This window comes from Cryptomeria japonica, chromosome 3 (genome assembly GCF_030272615.1).
Source record: "Cryptomeria japonica chromosome 3, Sugi_1.0, whole genome shotgun sequence".
Taxonomy (NCBI): Eukaryota; Viridiplantae; Streptophyta; class Pinopsida; order Cupressales; family Cupressaceae; genus Cryptomeria; species Cryptomeria japonica.
This window is the reverse complement of record NC_081407.1, coordinates 680,240,455-680,253,726: the sequence shown is the minus strand read 5'-3', so window position 1 is coordinate 680,253,726 and position 13,272 is coordinate 680,240,455. Positions and strand designations below refer to the sequence as shown.

The 13,272-nt window shown below is 35.8% G+C and overlaps 1 protein-coding gene across 2 annotated transcripts; it reads left to right on the top strand.

Annotated features, from left to right (window-relative positions):
- Positions 1-625: 625 nt before the first annotated feature.
- Positions 626-11,825, top strand: LOC131038592 (serine/threonine-protein kinase D6PK). 2 transcript variants are annotated; one of them, XM_057971082.2, is made up of 3 exons: positions 626-1,021; positions 4,310-5,044; positions 10,318-11,825. In XM_057971082.2, the coding sequence occupies exons 2-3, from the start codon at positions 4,314-4,316 to the stop codon at positions 11,189-11,191; spliced, it is 1,605 nt and encodes a 534-aa protein (XP_057827065.1). In that variant the 5' UTR covers positions 626-1,021; positions 4,310-4,313; the 3' UTR covers positions 11,192-11,825. The 2 variants fall into 2 exon arrangements, with proteins under 2 accessions (XP_057827065.1, XP_057827064.1); XM_057971081.2 differs by having other exon boundaries at positions 629-1,043.
- Positions 11,826-13,272: the final 1,447 nt, after the last annotated feature.

Below are 13,272 nucleotides of genomic sequence, written 5' to 3'. Positions count from 1 at the left end.
CCTCCTAGATTGCACGAGGTCACTAGGAGCCTTGGATAATTGTAGACAACATTAGGGTTCTCAAAACCCTCAAAATATATTGTTGGAAAGTGTACCACATGGAAGCTTTGTAAACACCTTCCTAATTTTAGTACAAACTTATTAAAGCGCATAAAATCGTAGTTATTAATCTGAGATGAACAGAAGGTCACCTGATTTTGCGCGTGAGCTTTTCACATGTCCACGGGGGATTCCCGTGCGGAGCCCACCAACATGAAACAAGATCCCTGTTTACCTGGGGCCAAAGGCTGACCGGCAGGTGCCCGTTAGGTAATAAAGTAAACCCAGTACACGTCCCTTTCAACATTATTATTGCCTGTGACCCCACAGCCCCCTGCTAACTTAGCAGGTGGTTATATTATTCTACAAAACCGTAATTTTCGCCAGTAAAGTTCCGGGTCTCTTCTTCCCCGCTCAATTTTAAAGCCATTAAAAGTCTGTTACTCCCAAAGTACCTTTTTTAAATTAATATTAATAAATCTCTGAGTCAGCGTACCTAGTACCTATGCCTATGGGGACTCGAACCGGCGACCACCTGCAATTTATAATTAAGCATCATCCAAGGCATATACCACGTAGACAGTTTATTCTCCAATGGTGTGCGCACGCGTGGAAATTAGCACAAATTAGCACAGAAGCCCACGTCCTGCCTCTGTATCACGTTTTGCTTTAGGTTCCTACCTAATTTCTTTCCCCATGCTTTTTACCGTCTGTTGTCGTAGCTGGAATTGGGACACCGCGCCGGGCGGTGCTGTCAAACGACGGTAACGGAGCTCGGATGCAGTGCAAAAAGGCTTAAACAATGACACATTTTCTTACATACACATACTGCGCACTATTTCCGCTCTTGTTCTCATTTCGTCTCTAAACGGATCTCGATTCCATTTTCTTCAGATCGAGTGGAGTTGCTTCTGTAATGTGACGGGAAATCCACGGCTTTTGGAAACGCGAGCAGCATCAGAGGAAAAATGGTTCGGTAGATGTTAGTTTTTTTTCAACCAGAGGTCTGCATTTGTATTTTCTTTTGCTGCTTTACAATTTAGTACTTAGTAAGTGCGCCAGTAGATTCTTGTGCGGTGTGATTTTTTGTATTTCTTTCAAAGCTTTAGGACAGCTCACGGTTGTCCGCCTCTCAAATGTACATACATACACGCCAAAGGTGTCTTTTCTTTATGTTATGATGCTAAGATTCCAAGTGCGCGTTAGGCTTTACAAAAGTAGAAGCAAGCTCCCTTTCCTGATTTACTTGACCTCAGAAAAGGATTGATGCTTGAATTTTAGATGGCCGAAAGTAACTGCTCAAATAATTTGTGCTCCATCAATCACACATCAAGTTTATATTTGGCATGTAACTAACTTCTTTTCCATCTGTCGGCTGAGCTATGTAATTTCCGCCGTGTGGAACTTGGATATTCCTCTGTGTGAAATGTATATATTCTTCTCTGTGAAAAACAGGCCCACTTTTCTTTTTCTCTTCATAATTGCTTAACAGTGCTTCTAACCTTCAATCCTTGGAATCTTCCCTTCTCATAATGTTGCAGAGAACGTTAGGTTTCAAAGCTAGGTTAAAGGAGCAAGATCCAGATAAAACTGCATTTTCTACCTTAATAAAATTGTTAATCATCGCGAGTCGATTCAGCACTAAATGTAAGTTTAGCAGGTAGTTTAAACAGTGAATGTAAAAATCTGTTAAAGGGTAAGTCGATTGAGCGCAACAGAAATTTTGAAAAGATACTGCAGGTATAGATAATCGCGCTCGCGTGTATATTCTAGTAATTCACCATCTGGTTTATCGACACAACATTTCACGGGGGGTAAATATATGTTTTATCCGGACGATAGGGTTGCCCGTTCACATTGATTATTGTGTTGAAGGAATAAAATATTGAATTAACATGTGAGTGGCTCTCTTTACAATGGTATGAGTAAATACATTTTTAAACAAATCACATTTAATTTATTAACTTTATAAACAAAAAAGTGTGGTTTTTAGTTCTTAATACTTCCACTCATTAAGGGGCTCTTAACCCGAAATAGGTTTGAACTTAGCGTTTGGTCTCTAGGTTCTCTCTCTTTCCTAAGAAAATAGTTTTTTTATATATATTTATAATTAATATATTTATATTCCATCTATTTTCTTTGTTTATTATTATCTTGTTTAAAAAGGCAATCTTAAACTCATTTATCATTGTTAGTTCACAAGCCTAGAAACATGTCATTTGTCAAGTGGGCCTCATTGTAAAGACACCGTCCCTAGTAAAGTTTGTACTAGTTCTATTTTATTAGGTAGATGCATGTCGTGGTCTTATTACACATTATTTATCATGTATTATTATGATTTTTATTTATTTTGTTATACTTATAAAACATATTATTTTTTACGAGAGCTCCAGAACTTGCCTAGTAACTGCACAGCCATATTATTTTGTGATACTTTGAAAAAAAAAACATTGTTTTAAAGCTAGGCGAGTTTCCTTGGAAGATTTCAAAGGAGATTGCTTTCTCAAAGGGAATAAGACCCCAATTTAAAAGTTCATAAGAACATTGTTTTGCCTTAAAATCTTACAAGAAAGTTGTTTTTAAAAGGTAATGAAATCTCTTTGCCAAAACCAATGAGAAAATTGTGTTTTCGCATTCACTTTCTTCGTTGCAGAAATTACAAGGTAATTGCTTTTACCAAAGAGATATAAAGACTTCTTTTCTTGATGCCCACATTTTTAATGATGGAGGGAATATGATATACCTCATGTAGGTGTCCACAATGATACTGTTTTGGCTACATATAACTTTTGTACTTTGGAAGCCTACAAAGATTTTTTTTTTTCCGTTTGTCTTCCCCACTTGTGTAAGCCAACTAAGGAGGCTTTTTCTAAGGGATATGAGAGCCTGGATCTCTTTTTTCAAAGAGAGGAGACTTTCCTTGCGGAGATTGTTTTTTTTTTCATGGGAAAGAAACATTCTTTCCAGAAATCCGCAAAGAAATTATTTTTCCTTTCAACTACGTGTATAATTCTATCCTTGTGTAATTTTGACACTACCATAATAAAACGTAAAATATACGTAATCTTTTTTCCTAATTTTCTGATGTGTCATCTAAATAATTCAATGCAAATTAAATTTGCTTCACATCAGTTTGCCCATGATGTCAGTCATTTATGTATGGGCTACTTAGTATTGGAGGTACCAAATTACATTACAAACGAAGTGTACATACCTTATTCTTTTGTGAGATTCAAACTTACTTGTGACTTCTCTTTCAAGAACACAAATCCTCCACCACTAAACCAACTCAGACTTATATATGACATTAGAACGTAGAATTAAATAAATGTGGATTCATTAGCTTAGAATTCACTCACCTCACTCATAAAAATAGACAGTCAAGAATTACAAATTTCGATACAACTTGTTCTATTCAGTTTGACATGAACTGGCAAGGTGATGATGAGAAATTGATCCTCCTCATTTAACCATCAACACATATAGCATGCCGTTCCGTACAGGAGACCAAGATACCCCGGGATGCACTCCAAATTTTTGTCCCCCTCTGTTTGGTGGCATTTAACAATTATAACATGTCTCTTTACAGCATCATTGCTATTATCCTAAAAAGTCCACAACTATTAGCAAAAGCCAACTAATATTCAACAATAATACAGTAAATGTCTTGTCCCACCAAGATACCTTTTATTTAATATAACATTAGCCCACTTTTGGGTAGTCCACTAATTAAACTAGCATTATAAAAATTACGAGAGACAATCCCCACCAAAGGGTGTGTTTAGGTTGTGTTTTTCATGGACATCTATTTCTCGTCTGAACCGGCTTTTTCTTGATTTTGACTGGTTGGAAAGCAATTTATGTTTTGTCTGTGGTGTACCAATTTCTATCCCATGCTTTTGAACTGTCTAATCTAAGCTACTTTGTTGACTCCACGGTGTTGGTGTTAGATTCCTTGCTCCTATTCCAATTCTATCCCTTCCTTGTCCGTTATCCCAATCACATATAATACTAGACAACGCATTTCCTGTATACACATAGCTGAACAGCCAACATACAAAATGTGGCCCTTCTATTGATTAGTTCCATTGATGAAATTTTAGCATTCCAAGTGGGGCTTACACCCATTTGTTAAATTCATAATATTTTAGCAGAGTAAGAACATTTTACACGTCTACAATCAGAACAATATGTGTATCTGTTCCATAAATGGGTGTTCATCATAGTGCTCTGTAGCGATTCTGAAATTAAGTATTTGTAATTGTTTCAGAAAAATGGCAAGTCCTGAGAAGACCATGGATTCATCATGTGTTCCCATAAGTGGCAGTCTAAGCACAAGCAGCATGGATATGAGCAACAAGAACAGCCTCAGTAGCAGCACTGTTACAGGTACCAACAGCGTCAAGAACAGTAATGATATGACTGATACAACAACAGCAACACTGAAGCTCAATGAGTGTAACAACAGCAACAAAACAATTGAGAATCTCAAGAATGAGAAACCGGAGTACGGAAGCATGAGTGGAAAGAGTAGCATCAGCAGGGCCAGTTGCAGCAGTGGCGTGAGTGATAGCAATGAGAGCATCTGCAGCAGTTTTAGCAGTGCAATCAACAAGCCTCACAAGGCAAATGATTCAAGATGGGAAGCCATTCAGCTTGTCAAAAGCAGAGATACAGTATTGGGTCTGAGTCATTTTCGGCTTCTCAAGCGTTTGGGATGTGGGGATATTGGCAGTGTGTATCTTGCAGAATTGAGAGGAACTAATTGTTATTTTGCAATGAAGGTAATGGATAAGGGGTCCCTAGCAAGCAGAAAAAAATTGCTGAGAGCACAGACAGAGAGAGAGATTCTGGCTTCTTTGGATCACCCATTCTTGCCAACTTTGTATACCCATTTTGAAACTGACAAGTTTTCTTGCTTGGTTATGGAGTTTTGTAGCGGAGGCGATCTTCATACTCTCAGGCAGAGGCAGCCAAACAAGCATTTTTCGGAATCTGCTGCAAGGTAATTATTGTGCCTTTAATTTTTCCCTGTTTTGCGCATTAGACATGTTGCTTTCACACCTGTTAGAGCTCAACGTTGAACTTTTATTCCGACAAAATTGGGATGGTTATATTAATATTTTACAGGACATTTTGGTAGCAAAACTAGTTTTTCTATTTTTCTTTAAATTGTGGTGGAATTTTATACTTAAATTTTATATCCTAAGATACTGTCAAAAATATGGAATACAGCATCTATCTCTCTAATCCTTATTACATAGTTTCACATTTTGAGGACACTTGTACACTGTCCATAACTAGGACATTATCCGCTTAGAAGAGAACTGCACTATTACTCTAGCCTTGTCTACCTTAGGTCACCAGAAAGCGACCTTCTCTTTGATTCTCTATTAAAATAAAATTTGCTCAGACTGTAGTTGTGAAGCCTGTGGAGGAAGTATCTTTCTGGCTCAAATTTGGTCCCTTGCGCTTGGTTGCCTTTCATCTTCAGCATAACTCCTAACCTTGAGGGCAGTTTTACTTTTAACCATTTCTGATAGACATTGTACCATTTTACAGACATAAGATAATGGCCTCATTATTGACCCTTACCAATGGTTAGTTTTAAGAGTGAAACACAACTAGAGATAACTGATCTGATAAGCCAATATAAAATTCGACCTACCATTAGATACCATTTTCGTACATTTTTATAATTCACAATCATACAGGCTCCTCCCTACTATACACGATCATGGTTTATTAATTCTCTTAGCTATTGTTCTTCTAAAATGGTTCTGCAATTTGGAGTTTGCCAAACTGTTGTGGACTTTCAGTTCCTTTCAACAAATCAAGATTTCCCCTGAATTTTGAAAATTCACTTCACTTGTTAGTAATTATGAGTCTGGCAAAGACAAATTGAAGAACAATGGAAAAAAAATTAAAAATAGGTTTGCGCCAAGTATTGATGCTACTATTATCAGATATCTGAAATAATTTATTCTGAATTCAACTGTGTATGATTTTTCTTCAACATTTTAAATCACTGTCTGTAATCCATTATCAGAATGATCCATTTTCTACCTTATGATGGATCTGGAATGTCAATGCAAAAATTATACACAGTTAATTTACCCATATCAAACTCAACTTAAAAAAAAATCAATTAATCATTGCAAGCCAAAGCTCTCTACAAACTGTTCAGAATAACCTCTAGATGAACAATGGCTCTTTTGTCTCATCTTAAAAGGATCACCTTGTATTACCGGAACTCATATAATTGCATGTGATCCTAGAAACAGTGTGGGATCCAAAATTTTGGACTTCAAGACTTGGCACATGTGTCCAGAATTTAGGCAGGGAGAGAGTGATCATGAAGGGTTTGGATGAAGGGAAGAGTGAAGACTGGAAGCATTCAATTTTGTATTTTTAGAAGTCTTCTATCCTTTTCTATTCTTCATTTTGAGTACCTTCAGTTATAATGAGTTAATGCATAGTTAATACTAATACAAGTACGCTTTGAACCTGAATCCTAGGTGAGAGATAAGTGATGTGAATTTGAGTCAAATCGTCTCTAGTAGATATCATCTTGTATGTAGAGAACATGGAAAACGCATTTCTTTTATTAGAAAGATAGTTGATGTATATCCTTAACGGACAACTATTTTATACCAAATGACCAACATATCCCAAGAAATAATAAAGGTATTGCTTGATTAAGGATAAAGTTGCAGGAACAGGCCCAAAATTAGATGAATTTCTTAATAAATTATTGAAAGTCTGGATTTGATGCTGAGCTCAATCTGACTAGGGCGCAAACACAATCAAGGAGACTCCCATCTGCAGATGAATATATTGAGCTTATCGAAGTGTGCATGTATAAGTATCTGTAGTATATACCGTAGGTTATGGTTCAGAAAAAATTGTACCTGGCTCGAAGGCGAATAAAGTGGACTGCCTTGAGCCTTCTGAAGGGATTATTCGAAGTCGTTTGATTTTATGGTGATTTTAATCAAGTAAATATCAATCATGGAGTAATTGAAGAGATCAGTGCCAAAAGCAGTTGATGAAAAATCAAATTCGCTTACAGGGACGAATATCCCAAAATTATCAAATTGAGCATGTTCGGCCTTTCATAATGTGCCCTGAATGTGATGGCTAAGAGAAATCAATTCAGCCAGAACGAGGTTGCAAGGCTCAAATACTAATTTCGGTGATAAGGCTTAACTGATCTTGTTGTAGTCTTGGACACAGATTGCACTGCTGAAAAAAGTCGAGGCATCCTATTTATTGAAGTTTATTTTGAGAGGTCCATGGTTGAGGCAAATGGCATTTTGTCCTGTAAAAGATGCAATGTGTGTTTGACCCTCTAGTAAAAGTGGTTATGTCCGAGGCATTGACCTTGTTTTTTCAGTGGACGAGGGACACAGAAATTTTGGTTTTTTGGATCAGCAAGGAAATTTTTTATTTTGTTTCCCACATCAATAGCCTGGGATGCATAGTCACCCAGGGCCATAACGTATCTTGTGGCTACATAAGTTGCATCCATTTCCTTAACACAAAAGGATAATAAATTGTTAGCGAAATGATTGTTGATGTGCTACTTACTAACCATGCCAGAGAAAGAGAATTAGATGGCCTTACATGTGGTTTGTTCATTTAAATTTATTTTTTCCTCCACTATCAACAAGGAAAGCTGGATGCTGTTTTCCAGGAAAGAGAATATTATTTGGGTTGATGGAGATTTGTGTTTAATTCCGGGCCAAGCACTTTAAATTATTATTTAAATCGTTTAATTTTATTATGTAACCTTTCTGAGGTGTGCACCTTTATTACTAGCGTCCTGGCTTAGCTACTCTGTAATCAATTTAAACCCAGGCGTATAGGACATCGAGGAGTGAATGAATTCAAATCTACTAGCAGACGAATGGGCCTATCCATCATTGAACATACTTTCAATTTAATGTAAAACGGTACTTAAGCTCATCTTTTCATAGGATTATTGATGGCAGCAATGAGGTTTTCCTTGCAGAAAGGATAACGTATATTGTTTATATTGAATGCCTATGGAAAAAAGGAGGGTTGCGATTTATGAATATTTAGAAAAGCAAGGGCTTAATTTAAGTCAAGCGTTCTTTGAGCATAGAAAAACATGTCGAGAAGGCCTTCAGTAGGTTGATTTCTTTAGTAAATCAATGCTTACACTATTCATCCAACAGGAAAAGTGGTGACTAGGACCAATCGCCGAACACCAAAGGAACATTGAATTGCAAACATTTTCAGACGAGAATTTTGATTACTGCGTTCTAGTACCTGTCCATTGGTATTACAGGTTATTACAGTTACACTTATAATAAGCATAGCTAAAATTATACTACAAGCTTGTTTCAACTATGCGTATAATAAGAAAAGTTCTTAGGAGTCGGGAGTTATTTTTAGGCTTTTGATACCGGTTAGGCTCCTTTATGGGGAGAATGATTGTTCGTATGCTACCCATTGTTTGTGTTAAGTAATCCCTGTATCATAATTGATATGTAATTGCAAAATATAGGTTAGGATAAAGTCTCATGTTTTTCTCAAGTTGCATGATTCGCTATAGTTGTTATAACAACTCAATTGCTGCAATAAGCCAGCAGGAAGCAAACTATCTGTCTAATTTTTATGGACTTTATCAGGTAGTTATTCTTGGGCTTGTGATACTGGTTAGGCTCCTTTACGGGGAGAATGATCGGTCCTATGCTACTCATTGTTTAAGTAATCCCTGTATCTTAATTGATTTGTAATTGCAAAATATAGGTTAAGGATAAATTCTCATGTCTTGCTCAAATTGCATACTTCGCTATAATTGTTTTTAGTAACAATTCAATTGCTGCAATAAGCCAGCAGGAAGCAAACATTTTCTAATTTTTCTGGACCTTATATCAAGTTTCAGAATTTTGTATCTAATTTTGTGCCTTGGAGTTGCTACCAGGAGTAGATTTCATGGCACGGTAGGAACTTTGTAAGAGTTTGTGAAAAACACCAAATATGAAGAGTCTTGGAAAAGGAAAACTAGAAATTATATCTTCACAATCCATGAAATAGCCCAGGCCCCATATTGTACCTGCCCTATCTTACATCAAAGAACCACGAACTGGTTTGGAAGTTGGAACTACTCAAGAAGGTGCAACAACAACATAATCTTCTTTAGGAGACTTGTGTTTAAACTTACATGTGATGGATAGTTACATGAACTTGAATGGATAGATCTTTCCGTTAAAAGTATAAATCAGGTTATATACTAGTAACCAAATGACCAAGAGATCCATTTCATAATAGAATAATGATGATGAGTTCCAACCCGAAATCTAATCAAAATAAGCTTAAGAATATTATCTGATAAATTCACACAAACAAAACCTGTTTCAGTGTATAGAGCTTTATTTGACTTGCAGTCCAATCGCCTGTTGAAGTGCTTTCAAACAAGCATGGTTACCAAGTTAAGACTTTCTTAACCATATATGGCCGGATCTGGATTTTCACTTTCTATATAAATTTAACTGATATTTTTGAAAATTCTAAATTTTCTGAATTCATCTCCTTAACCCAGTTTTTTGCACCTGGTAGGTTGGTAACTATACTTGAAACAAGAATTTTAACACTAGATATAAAGGCTAAATGAGTATATGCACCCTGCCATTTTTACACTACATTGTGAGAAGTGAATAATTGGACGTCATGCTGACTTTCCATGGTATGGCTCTCTTTAATGGCCTCTACAAAGATGCATAATCAGTTTTTAGTTCTTCCGCAAACTTTAGCTTTTATAAGTCAATTTTGCTCAAGAATGATGAAAGAAACATGAGCGTATGGCAAGTGCTATTGCTCCAGACCATTGTTAGAAACACAAACCCACATTCAAACCCAACCCATAAGTCCTAATCCGCACATCATCTTTTGACGTGAATAGGGATTTAGTCTATAACAGAGAAATTCAATCACTACTTAATAATTTCTCTTCCTGATTCATATCTAAATCTTATATTAAATTTATTAATTTTAATTTTGATATAATCTTTCTTAATAATGTCAATTGTAAAAAGTACTTAATGCTAAATATCTATAGAAGAAAATTTTGAAGGATTTACTTGCAATTTTTTATAAAGAGCTGTGAATGCATCACTAAATAACCTTTTTTATGCTGTATTTATATTGCATAATAAATAGCGGTAGTAGCATCTATGACATTTTCTGGATATATTCTCTTACAAAGATTATTCTAAGTGCCAAGAGCCTCACTATCTTTATTCCTTGCAGGTTCTATGCATCTGAAGTACTTCTTTCTCTTGAGTACTTGCACATGTTAGGAATTGTTTACAGAGATTTGAAGCCAGAAAATGTTCTAGTAAGGGAGGAAGGTCATATTATGCTTTCAGACTTTGATCTATCACTGAGGTGCGCTGTCAGTCCTACTCTAGTGAAGTCAACATCAACAGACTTCGACCCTTCACGCAGGATCCCTGCATACTGTATTCAACCAGCTTGTATTGAGCCATCATGTGTGACGCCTGCTTGCATACAGCCTTCATGTTTTGTCCCACGCTTTTTACCTCAAAGGTCCAAGAAAAACAGAAAGCCAAAGAATGAGATAGGCATTTCAGCAAATCATCTTCCAGAACTTATGGCTGAGCCGACTAGTGCTCGGTCAATGTCATTTGTTGGTACTCATGAATATCTAGCTCCTGAGATTATTAAAGGAGAGGGTCATGGGAGCGCTGTTGACTGGTGGACATTTGGTATATTCTTGTATGAGTTGCTTCATGGAAAGACACCTTTCAAGGGATCAAGCAATAGGGCCACTTTATACAATGTAGTTGGAAATCCACTAAAGTTCCCTGACATGCCCAGTGTCAGTTTTGCAGCTAGGGACTTGATCAGAGGCTTACTTGTCAAAGACCCACAACACAGGTTAGCTTATAAGAGGGGCGCTACAGAAATCAAACAACATCCATTCTTTGAAGGCGTCAATTGGGCCCTTATTCGCAGCACAACTCCACCTGAAATCCCCAAACCCTTTGACTTCGAGTTCACTGTAAACAGAACTATGCCTAGCACTAATTCTGCCCAGAAGAAAGTTGTAAATTCAGATGTCAATTCTTCAAGCTCTTACCTTGATTTTGATTTTTTCTAATAAGTTGGATACGGATCTGGTCATCTGGTATGTCCATTGTTATTGATTTAATGCACAGTAAACACTTTAGAAAACCCTCTTCAAAAGCTTGGTCTTTGGTCCCAACCACCATTACATCGATTCTGAGACCGCAAATCCAACTACTATAGCTCCATCTTATAAAGTGAACCTAAAGGCACATTATCTAGCCAAGTGTATCATATGGGCCTTAATAGTTCAGACACATTGATCAATATCAGTTTTTGGGTATGGCGGCAGAAATGTTTCACAGTTATTCTTGTTTGTACTTACCAATGGGCGTGCTAATTTATGAATATGCTAAAGCATGTAAATACTATGATTTTCTGAATGCAGAGAAATGAAAAGCAAAGTGATTGTTGTTTGAACGGAACATTTCAGCCTAAAACTTGTATACCAAATTCAAACCCATCAAGTAAATGATGTCTGAAGGTCTTGAGCTCTGTGCCATTTGAGACTGCATTTTGTTATCTGTTTTGTAACCAGGAAAAATGCATGGACTGATGATTCCAGTTCATTAAAACAACCAATTTTCCCCTCTTAGGCATACCTTTGTATAATCATATTTTGAAGCACATTCAGAAATAATATTGGCTTTTGGCCGTGTTTGTGTAAAGCAACCTCTTAAATTAGAATTATTCAACTAAAAAATACATTATTTTGATTTTGTTTTCCTTACTGTTTAGATGTGCACAACTCTGAAATGCTAAATCCTTCACTCGCATCTCCCATTTGTTGGGCGTGAAAATTGCTGGTTTATAAGCAATTGTAGTTATGTGAGTGAAATATGGAGATATTAGGTATTTAAGTTTACCTCCCTCCAAACTTTGTGAATCCATAACTTATTGTTTATTCTTGTGGAACGAGAAAGATACTACTTATGTATGATACATAACAACTGCACGGTAGGCAAAGGCACCAGGTAAAATTCCGTAACTACCGATAGAGTTGATACCAGAGAGAGGGAAGAGAGCTTATCAATGTGAGAAATATTTGATTGGATGTGAAAATTAAAATTAAAGTATATAATGTTGTGAAGAGGAGATTGATCTGAAATTCGAGACAATGTTATGTTTTTGTTCACCTAACTCTTAAATTACTATCTAAAAAAATAAAAATCATAATAATTAAAAGCTCACTAAAATATTTCACTTGTATCAATAGCTTCAACTTGTACACTTTGTAGGTAAAATTTGAATATTTAATTATATGAGTTGTGCAATTTTATTGATAATTATGGCACACAATCATTGAGGTATTTGTGTATAGGTATTGGTAAAAACATTAATTAAAGTAATATGTATTTAGATTGGTTGTGCAATTGTTTATGGTGCTTATAGCATATGTGATTGGGACATTCATGAGTAAGTATCAAGTGTCACTTCTAAATGTCCATTTTTTAAACCTTTGTGCACATAATGAATCTTTTTGTGTGCATTATAATTACCTAGAAGTTGAAACAATAACTTTGAGTTCTTAAGTCACATATGAAAAAGCTTAATTTTTTTTGTCAAACTTGATGTACCCTTCAGGAGCTTAAGATGCACAAAGTCAGGGTGGGTGACAATTACATCCTTTCCCCTAAGCAAATTGAGATGATTGTGTTGTTTTGTAAGATTCAAAACTGTATGCGAACATGGTTCTAATATATTTAGTGTACACAAATATATTCATACATATTTCTAATTAGCGACAAATATTTAGTGTGATCATAAAGAGAACCTAAATTGTGTATATTAACATTCAATGTAGAAAGAGTGCATGTACACAAAAAAACAGAAGATGGTTTGCAAGTAAATGTTTCAATAAGTAAAATACATCTAAGTATAATATAATTATAGTATGTTTTAATGTTGTGGATAGGAGATTTATTTGATTCTATGGAGGATTAACATTTGAAATTTGAGATTAGAATTGTATTAGGGGGAAGGATGTTGTAGTTGTCCATTTTGTTCATCTAACCTTTCAATTACTATCTTAAAAATAAAAAATTATAATAATTAAAAGCTCACTAAAATATTTCACATTTACCGATAGCTTCCACTTGTATACTTCGTAGGTAA